Below are 17,357 nucleotides of genomic sequence, written 5' to 3'. Positions count from 1 at the left end.
TTCCATTTCAAAGCTCTCCAGTAAAGCTTTCTTCCCCTTTCCTCCCCAAGCACTCAGCTAATTGAATCCAGTTCTCAGCTCCACTCTGTTATAATCTCATCCTCTCCATAATAAAAAGTGCATCTTGGAGGACTACGTAGCTCAGGTTGTACTAAAGGTAAATATTAAATGTGGCCCCATTAGAGGGAAAAGCAGCAAAAGGGAGCCAAGGCACTATTAGGCAGCCACTTCCCCCCGGTTTCCCCAGGAGCTCGATGCTGCTCACAAAAGTGTTCAGGATCTGACATAATTTCTATAGCAAATGGTCCTCGGTCTTGTAGTTCTCATCTTTCATCTGAATTTCCTTGTCGTGGTTTGGCTACAATTACCTACTGGCAACCGGCTTAGATTTCATCCTAAGGAAAGCACCTCTTCTCTTGGGTTCAATTTTGATTGAATAAGTACACCCTTACAGCCCTGAAATGGTGTGGGTTAGGGAAGTTTACCAATTCAACCCATTTTTAAAGTTGTCGTCTCTCTTACAAGAGCCTTTCATTCAGAATACGTTAACGGAGGGCTGCATTTTACGCTTTCGTGGTAACCACCACCCTGGTTTTTTGTCACATGGGCGCCCCAAAAGGATGCTCGTGGCACCGTCCCGCCCGTTTCAGGCAAACCCCTGCCAAATCCCAACCAGCTCGGCTCTCCCGCGCTCCTGCCAGGAATACCTATCTCTGTTTGCACTGCAGCCTGGTTAAATTTAGCCCCCCTGCTGCGCTGAAGGTTATTTTCTCCTCTGCTCTGTCTTGCTGAATACGAAGCGCATGTCAATGAGAGCCAGAAAATGGCAGCTTGTTGCTATTTATAGGACACAGATTTGTCTGTCTGACTGTGTATGGGAGCTGCAAACAAGTAGTCAAGAGTACGTGAGGGAGGACACGGCAGTTAGAAGCCAGAGCATTGTTTGGGGAACAAGACACCTCCTTGCTTGGTATTAACCATATTAATATTCATAGCCCTGAGGGTGCTGGACACAGCGGTATAAAGAGCTTGCCCCAGGAGAAAAGACTTCCCCGTGCTATCAGAACACCTCTCAACTAGCTGGGACCCAGCTGCCGTTCCTCAAAGAGCTGATCCCACCGCTGCGTCCCCACTCGTGCATTGGCCAAGTCTTGGTGGGCTTCCACAAGTCCCCTCTCAGCCCTGGAGACCCCCGTAGCCACCCAAAGGCAGCAGGACCCTGGCGGTGGTGGCAGCAGAGCCTCTGCAGCTTGGGCAAGGCTGCCCCACAGGATTTGAGTTTCTCCCAGCTCGAGGCTGCTAATGAGCTCGTCAGGGCTCAGCAACCCTCCGGATCCAGCGTCCAGCCTCACTGGACACCAGGGACTGGATCCGCTTGGGCACGTTTCGTTCAGACCTCCTCGCTTCCAGGGCAGTTTTCAGACACAGTAAAGGAAAGATCAAATCTGTTACCCAGCTTCTTTTGCCATTGTTTGCAGCGCACCTTTCTCACTGGTCTGTGCCAGGTTTCACTTTGTGTTGGGACCCTTCGCTGTCTGTAGCTCCTGCTAGAGCGCAGAGTTGACCTACCAACACAAAAGAAAAAGCCACAGATCCTTGTGCTACCCTCTGGGATGACCTGGTCAATACACACATAGACACACAAATGCAGCGCTAAAGATAATTTCTAAACCGATGGACCGTGTGTTATTATTCATCTGTTTCCCTCTGTGGTTCTGGTCTGTCCCTTATAGCTTTTTTTTTTCCCCCCCTCTTTCAATTTTCCTTCTAGCTTATACCAAGAATCACGTGGACATCGCAACGCAGGGCTGGTTCATCGGGCTGATGTGTGCCATAGCTCTCCTGGTCCTTATTCTGTTGATTGTCTGCTTCATTAAGAGGAGCAGAGGCGGGAAATACCCAGGTAAGAGCATTGCGTGGCAATCGTTTGTGCTTATGGTTTAAACATCTCCAGGCTTCTGGGGGCTAATCAAATTTTATTGCTCTCAGATAGATGCTTGTGATTACAAGGGCTTTTCTTTCTCTGGAGCGGGAACACTCTTATTAGTGGGAAGCATTTCAGTTAATTAAAGGTCAGGGGAAGGCTCTGTGCTGTGCAGGCTTTGGGCTGCGGAGCTGGACACTCCTGCTATGCATGACCCAACCTCTACTCTGTAAATTTGCTTGTCCTCATCTAGGAAAAAAAAAATATTTTCATGCAAAAATCTCATTAAATTCTTGCAAAGCAAAGATCAGGCTTAAGAAAATTCAGCAATTAATACATCCTCCCTTGCTATCTGGAGCGCCCGTGCCCCGGTGCCACCACAGCAGCACACTTTGCGAGTCCCTCCCAGATGCAGGTTTTTATGGAGTCGATGAAAAGCTGTACTTCACCCTGCAGGGCTTTCACAACGACAGCCTCAACACCAGCTGCTGTTACTGTCTCGTAAAGCTTTTATCTCCTGTGCTGCTTTTTAACGTGAATGTTGGGGATCTGCTTGTTCACAGTACGAGAAAATAAAGACGAGCACCTAAATCCCGAAGACAAGAACGTAGAAGACGGGTCCTTCGACTACAGGTATGCTTCCATCGGCATGTGTACCCACACAACCACGTCTCCCCATCAGCCCCACCCCCAGCCATCACAGACCTCACCGCGCTACCCCTCCACATAACCGCAGCACCGCGGTGCCACACAGCCTCTTCAATTATTTCTCCCACCTTCCTCCTCCTGCCTCCTTCCCTCTGCAAGTCCTCCATCAAAGGAAACATTTCCTGCCTAAAACCCTGGAAGAGTAGCCGGGCTGCGAGGATGCTGCCAAGGTCTCCTCCTTTCCCTGCCTCAGCCTGAGAGGATCAGTCCAGGCAGAGAGCTGGGATTCCGGCATCAGCTACCCGGGACACAGCTCTCGCCACGTGCAGACCAACTGCAATGACACTCATAGCACATGCAAAAAAAAACCCAAAATAATAATTGTACTCTGAAGCAGCCCGAGGATATTTCAGGTATATCACCCTGTAGCTCTCTCCTAGCCATAAAGCAGTATCCAGGGGAGAGATGCCCAAAGTTATGTTCAGATCAGCCCTTAAAGTGTGAAAGAACACCGATTTGGGGGTCTGCCTGCGTTCCAATCAAGGCTGTTCTGTGAGGTCCCCAGGCAGACCCTACAGAAACGCCCTCTGAGGGCTGCAGCACAGCCGAGCAGCGGTTCTGCTCAACCGCCCCGATTTCCCCCCACCTTCGCTCAGCTGCTTGCACGCAAAATGGCATCCTCGGAAGAGCAGCGGCGCCCATTTCTGCTCCCGGAACGCTCCCAGGCTATTTCGGCAAGGGAGAAGCGCTCTCCCAAGCCTGCTCACGTGCAATGCAGCATTCACAGCTCTGCTGCTCTTCGTGGGTGCCCCCGAGGAGCAGGTAACGATGTCAGGTCTCATTGGATTGCCCACACTTGACAGATGACGGGGATGTATTACAGCACACCCAGCTTGCCCTTTGAGCACCTACTGCGGGCTTGGCTTTTCTTGAAAGAATTAAAGTGCACCTTTCCATCTGAGCTGTATCCAAAGCCCAATTAGGCTAGCAGGAATTTTTCTCCTGACTTCAAAACAGGGGTTAATTAAACCCCACATCATTACCAATACTCCTAGCATTACAAATCGAGGCAGCAAGAAATAGGAAGAATTTATTTACAATTCAGTAAGGGATGTAACAAGACACGTATGTTCCGCCAAAGACTTTAGAGGAAGCAAAATGAATATCTCTGCCTGCACACAATACATAAATGGAAGTAGAACAACTGCAGCCCTCAATACGAACACATTTATATTGTTAGTAGCACAGTAACTCTATTTCAGTAGCAACTCTTTTTTCCAAAGGATGTTGTAAGCCCAAAGCCCCCCAGTCTTCCGATAGCACGATAAAGAACACGAACACACTCCAGCAGGAAGCAGAAGCAGCAGCATGCTGTAGGAAAAGGCTGCCATCCTTTACTGCCCTGCAACACCTTCCTCACCTCCCTGGGAGATTTGGTTATCACTTCTAGCGGTGGCAAGCCACGCCAGGGCAATGGCATTAAGCCCACCTACAGAGTGCAGCCTGGGGATATTCCCTTCAGATTCCTGGCCAGGACACAGAGAAGAGCAAAGAAGAAATTAGCTCTGCCTGGTCCCAGATCAACCACACCTCTTCCCATGCGTGATGTTACAGGTGCAGGCAGTGCTCCTTGTACAGACACGAGCCATAACCATACCTGCCCACGGCACAGCTAGCGGCCATACCTCGACCAAAACAAGTCCCCTTAACGCTCCGAGTCATGGCAGGGATCCTCTCATCTCCCAAATTCGTGGGAAGGTGCAAATACCGCGTAGCATGCCTGAAACGCCTCATCACCCAGCAGCTACCCCCCCACAACGCTCCAGGCTCATCTCCATCAGCAGGATCTCAGTCAAGGTCTCCACAGCCGAGCTTCTGGCAGTACGCACTGATTTCAGGGATCCGCTTCTCGAGAGCCCGTGGAGGCGACTGCAGTCAAGACCTCCTCACCCCCCACCGCTCCTCAGGCAATTGTATTGCCAGGGAGGACTTGCCTTGCATGGAGGGAAAACCAAGCTCTTGGCATGGCTGGCAGCATCGCGGCAGTCGGCAATGCTGCATTTCCCACCCAAGCACCATCCAAGGGGCATTGCCTTCCAGGCAATGGGAAGGAATGGGGTAAATCCTTCAGCCGACACAGCAGCTTCTGCTTCGCTGAAACTCAAACTTTTATCGACAGCCTCATTCCCAAAAGTTCGCAAGCTAAAGGCAGAGGTCAGTAGAAGGGCCATAACCAAGCTCCAAGATGGTCCCGCATTTTCAATCGCGCTGTCCCGTGGACTAGACGGGGGGGAAAAAAAATCCCAATCAAACAAGAACAACAAAAGCCCAACAACTTATAAACTTTGTCCCCTCCTTCTCAGGAGCAACAGGTTTCCTGGGAGAAGTAATGGGAGGGTTCCCTCAAGGAGGCAGAAAGGAAGGTGAACCTGAAGGATTGATATGAAACGCTGTTGGCTGATTAAGATTCAAAATGATTGCGATGTTAGGCTCAAGGAGGGTAGCAATTAGTATTTCAGGCAAGGACAGGAATTGAGCTGACGTGAGTTCTTCATTGGTTTCCCTCCCCACCTCCACATAGCATGTCTGATGTGCTCTCATCATATCTCACGTCCTTAATGCCCTGTGCATGCAACTTTCGAATCTCTGCAGCCTATAATTAAGAGATACTGTCACATCTTTCTGTTCCACTAACAGAATAATGGTTTTCCTGAGCAGAGGCTAAGCCGAGAAGCTTATTTTCAAAGCAGGAGACCATTATCCTTGGACAATGTTCTGTGCCAGTGACTGTGCCTCATTATACCAAATGTTTAAGCTGCACGTGGGGGAGTCGGCTGGAAACCCTGGCCGCTGGGAAGGGAAAGTTGAGTGGTTTTAGCTTCTGGGCTCCAGTTCAGATTCAGGATAGCGTCCTGTGGCACAGGTTACACACTGCAGGCAGTGCCAGCTTGCCCTAAATGGACCATCTCAGCAGACACCAAGGCAGGAGGACACAGAGGGGAGGAGAGGTCTGGCAAAGCAGCCTGGGGAGGAGTAGGCTTGTCAACAGATAATGTGATACTGGTGCATGACTATATCATGGAAACCCAACAGAAGGCTGAAGGGGAGAGAGGGTGACCCGTTCACTTGGCCCTTGTCCTGCTGTATGTCAGTCCCCAGCGGCGACTGCTGTTCCCTACAGCCGCTCGCTAACGGGACTGCAACCGCAAGCCCTTTTTTTCCGAACAGCCTGATGGCAAACAGCCCGCTTCCCACCTGCACCGTCCACTGCTGCTCTGTATTAGCTTTCCCGGGGAAGCCAATGAGGCTCATCCAGCTCTGAACAATTATACTGGCTCCATTTGGTATAACGAGGCAATTAGCTCCATGAGGAATGCAGACATTTCTTTTTGGTTTTTAGCACTGCCCCTGTAAATGCAGACCTCATCATATCTCTCTCTGATCAGGCTCTTTCTGCTTCTCTCTGTTTTATTCCCATTCTTTCTTCTCCTTTTCACCTGGTCTATCCACATGGACCATGAAGGTCTCTTGAAAGGTAGGACCACGTGCTGCCAGAAGTCCGGCACATTTAGCTTTTTTTTTTTTTAATTTTACTTTCCTTCCTTCTGGCTATTTATTTCTTTATAGCTGAAACTATACCTTCCCTTCCCTGTTCCCATGTACCTGCCTCCACCTAACACATTAAACAAGATCCCTCTAACTCCTGATGGCACCGGGGGTCCCCCCCACGTCCAGCGAGTTGCATCTCGCTTGGAGATGCTCTGTGGGCTGGGGGCACCCCCGAGCACCAGCCAGGCCCCCTCCCCAGCCCCACGCTTGAGCAGCTGATCCCTCCTGGTGGAGCAGGACCAGCCAAGGGTTGGACCTGGGGACGATGCCCTCGGTGCATTCAGCGCCCTGATGCTGGACACCCAGGGGATGGTGGCAAGGGACACGAGCAAAAAAAAATGCTAGATGCTAAACAATCTGCTCATTCTTTGTCTCAGTCCTGAAAATCCTCCCTCTGGCTCAAGCCTCCCCCCTCTTCTCAATGATTTATGCAACTCAGGACAACGTTTCCCAAATGGTTTTCATCTGGGTGCTCTGGTTCTCTAATGCACACATCAGCAAACCCAATGGAAATCCATTTTAACAGAGTTATATTGCATCAAGATGTTGATAAATATCTGCTTCACCTTCTAATGCACTAACAGGATAAATAGTACTGGAGAGAGGTAAAACCAGGGGGCAGGTTCGGGATATGCATTGCCGGGGTGTTTGGTGCTGCAAACTCCCCCATAAGGGAAAATCTGGCTCTAGATTCAGCTTTAACTGAACCCCAAACCCTGGGAAGGATATTGCAAATAAAGGGACCTGGGTTTTGCCACTCTCTACTTGGCATTTATTGGGCTTTCTAACTGGCAGTCCTGCTTGCAGACTGAATTCTCTTCCTCTTCCCCTAAGAAAGAAGCTGCTTTCAAAGCTAACGAGTTATTTTTTATTGTGATGCCAAGTTAACACAGGGCCTCAAATATTGGTTTTGTATTATTGCTTAATTCACAAAGTGCTAATATAAGCAAATACGTTAGAAAGCCGCGTGTTGTACTGTGGGATACCAAATTCCTCTCCCACTGTAGAGAGCTGATGCCATTCATTAAATGGTATGAGAGAGATCTCATGCCTTCCCCAGCTAAAGAGCATTTTGCTCCCTGGCCCAAGGACAATGTTTCTCATGCCTTCGCAGAAGGCAAACACCTTTGTGCTGCAATCAAACACAGTACTTTTACCAATTTTAAGGGAAATAAAGGGACAGAGTAGGGTGCTGTGCTGGGGAGCGAGTCTGAGGAGTCCCAAGCTAAAACAGCAGCAATAAAAAGACAGGAATGGAGGTGGGAGGACAAATGTTTAATTTAAGGTACATGTGTGATACCTTTAGGAATATTACAGAATTTGCATGCTGGACATAAGATCAAACATGAACTAAGGACTAATTGATAGGAAAGTTATTTTTATATATATATAGCAATCCACTCTCATCCTCCACACAACGTTACCTGTATTTATGAGATACCAGCCGTTGCCCTCCAGAGAGAAAACAGCTTTTCCCTGGGTTGTTTTTTTTGTTAAAAGGGCTTCTTTAAAGCATTGTTTTTTTTCCTGTGGGTCAGACTATTTATTTTTCAGTGACCTGGCTTAATCTTTCTAGTGAAAAAGACAAAAAGGATAAAGAATTGAGCAGACAAGCTTAGATGCTCAGAAATAGGCTTGGAGAGGTAAATTCCCACGAGTTTTGGAAGCTGCACAGAACTTGGCATCCTATACATGCCCCCTCGCAGTGCTTTGAGAGTGCTCCCCATTGCATGTAGCTAAACAGCCGAGTGTGGTTTTTGCAAGGAAATCTGGAAACAAACCTCACTAAACCAGGTTACACCAAGGTTGGCTAAAATGCTAAGAGAAAGAAAGAATATAAGCAATGACAAGGAAAGGATATTTATAACGTACATCCAGTTGGACTGATCTAAGCATCGTATCTAATATAGGTTAAAAAAAAAAAAAAAAGGCTTTCCAAAAAGAAAAAGCACAAAGGTTGGGTGTGCAGAAATACCAACCGCAGCACCCTTTGCACGGGTCCGTGCCCCCGCAGAGGCTGTCTCCCCACCTTCACGTGGGTGTCAGACACACCATGACTTGCTGGCTGCAGTCAGAGCACCCCACGTTTGGGCTCTCTGGTCAGTACACTCGCACACTGGATTTATTTTTGAATATCCAGACCTTGGGTGAAGGTTGTAAGCCCCATTCTCAACCCTTACTGTGTCTGTCTGTCTTCTGCTACCCAGCGACGAAGACAACAAACCCCTGCCAAACAGCCAGACCTCCTTGGACGGCACGATAAAGCAGCAGGAGAGCGACGATAGCTTGGTGGACTACGGAGAGGGGGGCGAAGGGCAGTTTAATGAGGACGGCTCCTTTATCGGCCAGTACACGGTGAAGAAGGACAAAGAGGAGACCGAAGGCAACGAGAGCTCGGAAGCCACCTCCCCAGTCAATGCTATCTACTCGCTGGCGTAGCGCGATGCACTGAAACCACAAACAGCCTGAGGTGTTTGTAGTGGATGGGGGTTAAACAACAGCCGCCGCCGCCACTACCTCCAACAGAAACGCGTTAATGAAACCAACCCACAATGACAAAAAAAAAAAAAAAAAAGAAAAAAAAATAAACCAAAAAAATATTCCAAGCAAACAGGCAGACCAGGTGGCTGCCGATGCCATCTTATCCTTAGCAAACAAGCGAACGGCAAGGACTCCCGGGGCGCGGGTGGGTTGTAGCTGTAGCTGAAAATCTGGGCCGAGCCAGAGAGGCTGGAGGAGGAGCGGGATGCTCGCTCGAGCTGCACCCCGGCTGCGGGGCTGGCCCCAGCACCCAGCGCCAGCCCGGCAGGGGCCACGCGATGGGCTCGGCCACCCAGGCTCCCCGAGGCCCTTTTTTGTTCTTTTGGAATGGAGTTACAAAACTTCTGCTTTTTAATCTCTACAGGAAGGTTCCAGATAAGAGGGTGAGGGGGGCGGGGGGAGAAGAAAAAAAGAGAAGAGTTTGGGGAGGGAAGAGGGGCGAGCGGGGCCGGGGCAGAGCAGCGAGAGCAGCATAAATGCACGAAAAGAGGAAAGTGGTGGATCTTTGGGTGACGACACCATGGCACCGTATTACCGAGACGTCCATCCCTTGCCCATAGCCTCTCCTGAACTCATCAGCGCCACAGCCTCCTTCCCGAAAGATCCAGCTGCACCTATGCAGGGAAGAGCAGGTCCCCACCGCTTCCCTCGGCACCATAACTCCCGTCGGTGCTGAGGCTCCACGGTCCGTAACTCAGCCCTGCAAAGCCCACGGGGACGTCAGCCACCGCCCCCCCGCCGGGCCCCAGAGCATCCTCAGAGGACAAGAGGTTGCAGAAGGGCTCGTGGGATTTGTGGAAGGACAGTCAGGTGCTGCTCACCCTCCGAGCCCAGGGTAACAGCGTTGCTTGCCTGTGTGCTCGCAGGCAAACCATTTTGGTTTAGTCTTCGCTTTGTAAGAATTTGGGGGACAACTGCCCCCAAGACCACGCCTGCTTTCTTTTAAAGGCAATTCCATAAATCTTATGTAGCAAAGAGGGAGTGGAAGCAGGACCAGTGTTAACGTAGGAGGAGGGGACCAGAAATCACTTGTTTAAAACAAATTAAAAAAAAAAAAAAAAAAATCAAAGCCTCCTGGTCAGGATGAGAAGCACCCCCTGGGATCGGGTGGAGGATTCCCTGCTGTCACCCTGCACCGCAGCTCCCAGCAGCTTGAATGGTTCGGGGCTGCGTGTCCCTGGGGAGACAGGGAGGATGGCACACGGCGGGAGCGCAGGACCAGAGGTCCACGTCTTCCCCAGGCACCAAGGATGAGCCAGATCGACCGTGTTGTCCACTAAACTCCCCTCCTCGTTTCTGACAGTGGCCTTTCCCCCCCCCCCTCCACCGATCAGCCTGAGCAAGACCCTTCACCGTGGGACTCCCCTCCGCTGTCTTATTCACACATCAAGACGACACGCGATTTCAGTTAACCCGTTAACCCACCGTAACAAAGCGGCTCGGATAGGAGTGCTCCTTCACATGCCTTACACAGCTTCGAACTTCCCAAGAAGTTTAATAAACTGATACTATCCCCCCCACCGCTTACGCGCCCCTAACGCGATGGTCTTCGATCTGCCAGACCAGTAGGAGTAGGATGCCTGGGCAGCTCTCCCAGCTGAGACAGCATGGATCCTTGTAGAAGGTAGAGTTTTATAATAGACCGTACTTAGTGGCCAAGGCCATGTGTATTCTCCCACTTCCTGCACTTTTGAAACCAAAGGTACCTTCGCTAAGAGAGATCAGATTTCTTCAGACTGTTTCACAGACGGCGAATGACGTTAGGATGGATTTTTCTTTCATTTCTTTTTCCGAGGAGGATGTTTTTTCGTTCGGCATAATGGATTAAATGCAATAGGATTAATGCAGTTATTCTTTTAGCTTTCAAGCTGGTTTGCTATGAAGACATACCACTAACAAGAACACTTCTACTAATATGGATTGTTGAGATGGACCTTGCCACACTCTTTAAGCTGCTAATGGCACGACTATCCTGCGCTTTGGGGAAGAGCCTGGACCTGGTCAGCACCCGCACGGCACCTACTGCTGCATCACACAGAGAAAACAGGTGGATGCAAACCAAACAGCAAAGGAGTTCCATGCACCATACGAACCAAGGAGGGTTTAGGCTGGTGTGGAGAGGCAGAGCCCCCTCCTAAAGCTGGGGGAGCTCCTGCTACCCCAGGGCAGCACAGGGATGTCCCCTCTCCACCGCACAGGAACCCGTCTGCGTCACCTTACAGAGTCGGAGCCGTACGTCTCGCCCTGTTACCGTCAGTGTAAAGGCATTCATGCAACAAGCCCGTTTCTACTGCTGCCACTCACCACGGATCCGCTTTAAGGAGCATCTCCCAGCCCGTTCCCACGACACGTGTTTGCTTTTTAAGCAAACACACGAGGCCAAACGTTACGCAGCCCTCGGGCACGTGGATGAGCGCTTCCCAAGCCTACGGCTGTCCTTACAACGTTGAGTTTGCATGACTTCTTGCCCAACTACCAGTGGAAACGAGGAGAGAAAGAAACAGCAGCCTCTGCTGCAGAACAGCCTCTGCCGCTGGAGCTGGGAATCTTCATCCACACCCAGCGCACCAGATCCTCACCGCTTTGTGCACCAGCCACTAAGAGGGACCACGAGACCCTTGGCTACCACGCAACACCTCCAAACCTCAGGGAAGTTGGTCAGGCATTGCTGGAAGCAGGGCTGTGTCCTCTATCTGCATTACGTGCCATTTATATTAAAGCCTGTCCTGTCATTAACCACCATTTTACTGAGCAAACCTCTTTGCATCCGTTTGGAAACGGAGAGGTGTTTCAGCCTGAAGCTTCGCAGTGCGTGCCCCATGGCGAGCCCTGGCAAGCAGGGAGGGAAGGAGCTGGACTCAGCCCAGCCAGTCCTGTCCTCACCCCAAAAAGTCTCACAAAAACCATTCAGAGTCCTACCACCACGTTACTTTAAGTAACCAGAAAAGGAAGGAGATGCCTGCAGAGGACCCCGGGGACAAGCGGCTCGGTGTAAGTTACTCGTAGCCTTGTATTAGCTTGGTATAAAAATTACTCCAAAATTATAAGGTATAGGAAAAATTTCAACATTTCTTTGAAACTTCCCCTACAGTTTTGAAGCCCAAAGAAAACTCTCACAAAGTTCAAAACTGACCCTGAGCTTAACGTTTTTTACTGCCTTTAATAAAGATTCAGTAGATGTTTGCCCAGGCACTTACTGCGTCACAGGGAGCAAAGCCCTCGCTTCTGCTGAGCCCTTTGAGCACTGGGAGACGGAGGGAGACCCCGTCAGAGGGCTGGTGGTGCTGAGAGGTCTTCCCCACCCATCTCTGCCTGTTTGGGTGTGCCCCGTGCCAGCGGTTGTGTCCGCCTGTCCCCAGTGTCACCCCACAGGAGCTGCTTTTGCTTCTCCATCCCCAGCAGTCCCTTTCCAGAGGGGACAGGCCAGTCACCTCATCTCCCGCTCTCCAGAGCATAACCCCCAGGATGAGCAGGGATGCTTGGGAGGGCCCTGCACCAGCCACCCTCCGTTTGAAGGGCAGGACCCCTCCCCTAAGGGGTCTGTCCCAGGGGCAACCATCCCTTTCTGGGATCTGCACAGCCTGTCTGGAGCAGGGCACGCTTTCACCTTTTGTTTTCCAAAAGATACATCATAAAAGGTTTAAATTAGGGCCTAACAATAAATACATACACAGAGAAAGAAGAGCCAAGCCCCAGAATCAAGTGCTCCCAGAAGCTGGGGAAAAAGCGGTTTGGGTCCAACTCTCAACATACAAATTTGAGCCTGTTTCTAAAACGGTCTGAGCCAAAACCTCATCCATGCTCTGGAGACAGATCCAGACTCTGCCGGCTGCATCCGAGCCCAGGAACACAGCCTGTCCCCGCCTGACATGCCGCCTTGTGCTATTTGGAGCCCTGCATGCGTACAGCGACTGATAGGAACCACGGGAGCGCAAGCACGGGATACGAGGGGACACTCGCTGTGTTTACGTGATCTTGGGGCTGCTCCTGTTCTCTCTGAAGTGATGTTGCAGTCAGAGACAGAAAAGCAGCGTGAAAAAAAAAAAATAACAGAGTTTTGGTACAAGCTCTGAAATCCTGCTCACAGCAACCCCAACTGTCTGTCCTGTCAATCACAACGTCCCCACAACACAGCCCCCGCCAGCACTGCCTTCTCACAGGTGACAGACCCCCCTGTCCCCGCGTTACGGTCACTTCTGACCCGAGCGATCAGCCTGTTGAGGAGGAGCCGCAGCTCCTGCCGCCATCCCAGTGGGGCAGCAGGAGGGGGGCGAGGGCAGAGCCGCGCAGCATCGCCCCTCGCCAGCGCCGTGCCCCTCGCCGTGCCTTACCTGGCACGCAGCCCTCGCTCCACCCGTGCCAGCGGCTCTCCCGGCAAGGCCCGACACCTCTCCTTGGTGCGCAGGTCCCAGCAGAGCTGCGAGTTCAACCCGCAACGTGCGTCGTACCAGGCTTAATTGTGTACTAGCAGCAAATGATTTCAGTTAAGCAATAAACCTCGTAAAACAAAAACAAACAAAAAAAAGACCACATTCTATTTCTTGCACTAAGACCTGTTTGATTAAGAAGCATAACGATGCTTTCCTGGTCCTAACAAAATAACCCACCGCATCAGTAGCTCCCCCCTTGCCCAGCAGCGCCTGTCTCTCCATGTCCTTCGCAAGCGGGCATCGGGCTTTGGTTGTCAAACGCAGTCTAAACCCCACGTCAGACCCACAGAGCAGACTCCTTCCTTTGCAGTACAGCGTTTTAAATGTTCGTTCCTCCTGCTCACATCAGAAAGAAAGTATCGGACTGTTTTGTTCTTCTTTAATTTGTAAATATATCACCATCCATCCATCCTCTCTGTAAAACCTCCTGGTTGTTCTAAAGTATTCTATGTATTTATTTGCCTTTTTTTTTTTAAAGCAAAAAAACACCACCTTTGCGTTAACCCACTTGTTCCAATGAGAAATGTATAGCTGAAGCTGTAAAATTAACAGTTTACAGCAAGAAGATTTATGGACTACAGGAAAAATGTTTAATATAAGGACTTATAAACTGACTGCATGAGAGATGAAAGAAGGCCAAAATACTCAGATATCATTTTTTGAACCACTGTAAAAAGAAAAGACTGGATTTTTTTGTATAGAGAACACTAAACATATAATAAAACATTGTTCAAAACTCACGCTAAGCCCGCAATTTATTTCTGTCAGCTTTCCAAAGGTAAAAGCCAGCACCGGGCAAGGGCTCAGACACGTGGCCCTTCACAGCCTGACAAACCACCCGATGGTCCCCATCGCCCCCCAGCGCCACCCTCCCTCACCAGGAAGGGAAGGCTCCTCAAAAGGATGCTCCCCTGAAACCACCCAAAGGGGAAGCACGGCCCAGCCTGACCGCCGCCGCCACCGAGGTGCAGCTCATCCTTCCAGCAGGTCAGTGCTCCTGCTGAAGAAAATTTGACTGCGTCGTTTAAGAACCCCAGCGCCTCCTCTGCCACCCTGCTAGTCCGTCCTGTTAATCCTCAGTTTATCTAGGCAAAGCAGCACAAGCCCTGGGCCAAGCCTGGCAGCGATAAGACACCAAGGATGCTTTGTTTTCAGAAGCATCTCCCAACAGGCAGGTGCAGAGCTCAAGCGCAGCACAGGACCACGCTGAGACGCGAGAGCAGCAGCCGGGGCGGCAGGATGGGAGAAAACCCTCCAGCACAGCCCTCCCCGCACCAGCTCGTCTCGGCACGGCCACTCTGCGGGCTCAGGGCAGAGGGGACGGTTCCCAAAGCCCGTGCAAGCTCAGCGCAGCAGTTCTGCATTTCTGCCGCTGCAACACAGCACGAGAGGTTCACACGAGGCTGCAGGAAGGGCCTGGGGAGCCGTGGGTCTTCGCTCCTTGTTGCACCCGCGGAGGCTGCGGGGGTGACCTGGCACAGGCAGGGAAGCTCTTCCCCACTAGTATTTTTGCCGCCCCGCCTTGCTCTGGGTGCTCCGACATCGCCGATGCCCCGTCTGATGTCTGTCTGCCAGCTGAGCGCTCTGAAAACGGGAGAGTTTAACTCCCTTCCCGGCTGTCAACGGGGTTTTAAATCACACGGGGCTGCCAGCCCCCAAGAACCTTTAGGGGAACCACTCAAAGAGCAGCAATATCTGCTCCCAATGAGCTCGGCAGGAGCGCATCGCTCCTCGCAAAGCCCTCACTGACCATCTCCGAGGCCAGTCAGCCCTTGGTGCAGGCAACGGTATCCTTTCCGGGTGGGGAAACTGAGGCACAAAGGAGCAATGGCTGCTTAACCAGACGTATATGATGCTGGCTTGGCACGTCTGAGATACACTGTGGTGGCAAACAGCATCTCTGCGTCCTTGGCAGCGCCAGCTGCGGCACGAACACCCTGCGGAAGGACACGGTATAAGCTGGAGAAAGAAGCCCCCAGCAAACATATGGGAGCGCCAGAGTTTAACGCAGCTCCCCCCTCCCCAACCCCGCGTGTCCTGGCAGACCAGCCAGGAGCGATGCCTCCCCCCGGGGCCAATCCTGCCCTCCCCAGCCCTTCCTGCCCCCGAGGCTCTGAAGTGCTCTTAACAGAGGCTCCCTGGTGCAAAGCCTTGACGAGAATGGGCTGGAGGAAGGGGGGGGGGGGGGGGGGAAACAGCAGAGCCTATTTGGCTAATGAAGATGTAATTGCTGCGGCCCTCGCTAATAGGATGAAAGTATTAGTGCTTCCTACTCCAGTGTTGCAGCGGGGGCTTTATCCGCCCCCTCCCCAAGCACTTACTTGGAAAAAAAAAAAAAACCACACCTTTTGCCCCATGTAGGAGAATTCCCCAGCGCAGACTGGGGTGCTGGAGGCACCAGCCACCCAAGGAAGGATGAAGAAGGAATTGCACTTAGCCCTTGACGCTGAAGCTCAAGCTAGAGGAAACCCAAGGACCCCTGCAATACCTCAAGGCCACCATTGCCCACCACCCACAGCCACGGGAACCAGCGGGGCCCAAGGTCTCAGCCTCGCAAAGGGCTGCGCAGGCGGCTGCTTCCATCCTTCCCACAGGTCACACGGCACTTTTGTCACCCACTGGCAAGCGACAACGGACCCATCCTCATCCTCGCAACCCATGCAGGGGGAGACACGCACACATTAGCACTCGTCCCTTTTTATGGCACGATAATGACACCCGCTTCTTCCCTGACCTCTGCCCGCCTGATGGGGCAGCGGGGCTGGATCGATGCCGACAGGCTGCCTCCAATTACCCTCCTCCTCGGAGAGGGAGCTCCAGCTATTGCCCATTACCGTAGCTAAGAGCCATCCACTGTCAGCACTGGGAATATCCAAGGGAGCCCTTACAGAGCTGCTTCCTCCCTCAGCTGCTGTTGCTGCGGTCTCGGTACGTGCCTGCACTAGGACGAACACCCAGGAGGTCACCGATGCCCTTGTCACCGGCAGAGAGCTGCTGATAGCAGAGACATTGAGGAGAGGGAGGCAGACGGCAGACCCTCCTCCCTCCGCTGGGGACGAGGCTCATCACATCTCCTGGCTTTCCCTCCATTAGTCCTTTTGCTGGGGGACAGGATCCAACCCGGTTCTCCCTTTCCGTCCAGCAAAAGCACCTGCCAGCCCAGGCGAGGCCTGTGGGAAGGGCTGTGACCCAGTCTTACCCCAACACGAGAGCTGGGAGCAGAGAACGGGGCAAGCTGGGCAAAGGGAAGGGAGATGGGACCAGCAACGCACTCCACTCCATCACAGGCACTCTCCTGCCTGCACCCATTTGCTGAAGGAGTCTGGACCGCTGGAGCTTTACCAATCGATAACAATACTAATGCCTTAATTACTCCTCTGTAATTGGAGGCCATTAACCTGTGGACAGCCCCAGTGCCCATTGATCTCTTTACATCATTAACGGGTCTGGGCTGGAGCTGGGAGGGATGGAGAATGCAGGGTGGTCCCGGCCACACGCCTGAATCCTCCACTTCCCACCTCGCTGCACAGTCTGGCAGCAACCTGCCCACCCACCGGCAAAACCCCACACTATGGGGGGGCCTTCGCCCCTCAGCAGCGATGGGATCGGCAGCATCTCTTTCCCCCAAACTTCAGTGCCTGCAGGGTACCACAGAAGACGCCCTGGAGCAACCCTGACACATCTCATTGCATCACTCCAGTGGGACAGACCTCCCCCCAGCAGTCAGAAACCAGCAAAGACCTCGCGGCTGCAGATATTCACGGGGAACGGCTCTGGGTGCAGCCTCGTGGGGGGAAAACAGCTACGGTTTGCAAAGCACTGCCCAGCCCCAAGCCCCTCGGACCACAGCCGCAGCCAAAGGTGGCTCCAGCACGCCCCAGAACCCAAAGCTGTCCCATGCTCTCACCCCATCCCCCCCCCCCCAGCACCGTCTGGCCACGCTGTGCTAACCCTGCTGCGAGGAAACCCGGTCCTCCCCGGTCGGGTACCACCTACGACAGGCTCGGCTCGATGGAGCTTCCCAAAATTCTGCTATAAAGCAGCCTCCCCAGCACGCGTGTGAGCCTGGTTCCGTGCGTGGATGTACAATGCACACACATATATATTTAGGCACGGGGGTGCGCATATGTACAGAAACACACACGCACTGCACAGGAGTGCGTGTCCCTGCCAAAACACCCCCCAACTGGGGCTAATCCCTTTCC

At 52.1% G+C, this 17,357-nt stretch overlaps 1 protein-coding gene across 11 annotated transcripts in view; it reads left to right on the top strand.

The window, feature by feature from the left end:
• NFASC (neurofascin) overlaps positions 1-8,620 on the top strand; it is a 53,303-nt gene extending 44,683 nt beyond the window's left edge. For 10 of the 11 annotated variants that reach the window (XM_086476747.1, XM_086476750.1, XM_086476749.1 and 7 more), the window contains 3 exons: positions 1,772-1,903; positions 2,488-2,557; positions 8,389-8,620. In XM_086476747.1, the coding sequence (XP_086332873.1) occupies positions 1,772-1,903; positions 2,488-2,557; positions 8,389-8,620 (434 nt within the window). Of the gene's footprint in view, positions 1-1,771; positions 1,904-2,487; positions 2,558-6,095; positions 6,108-8,388 lie in introns of all 11 variants that reach the window. The other variant, XM_086476745.1, reaches the window with a different exon arrangement.
• Positions 8,621-17,357: the final 8,737 nt, after the last annotated feature.

Source organism: Leptosomus discolor, chromosome 21 (genome assembly GCF_034619465.1).
Source record: "Leptosomus discolor isolate bLepDis1 chromosome 21, bLepDis1.hap2, whole genome shotgun sequence".
In the NCBI taxonomy this organism is placed as follows: domain Eukaryota; kingdom Metazoa; phylum Chordata; class Aves; order Leptosomiformes; family Leptosomidae; genus Leptosomus; species Leptosomus discolor.
This window is presented reverse-complemented; position numbering and strand designations above follow the sequence as displayed.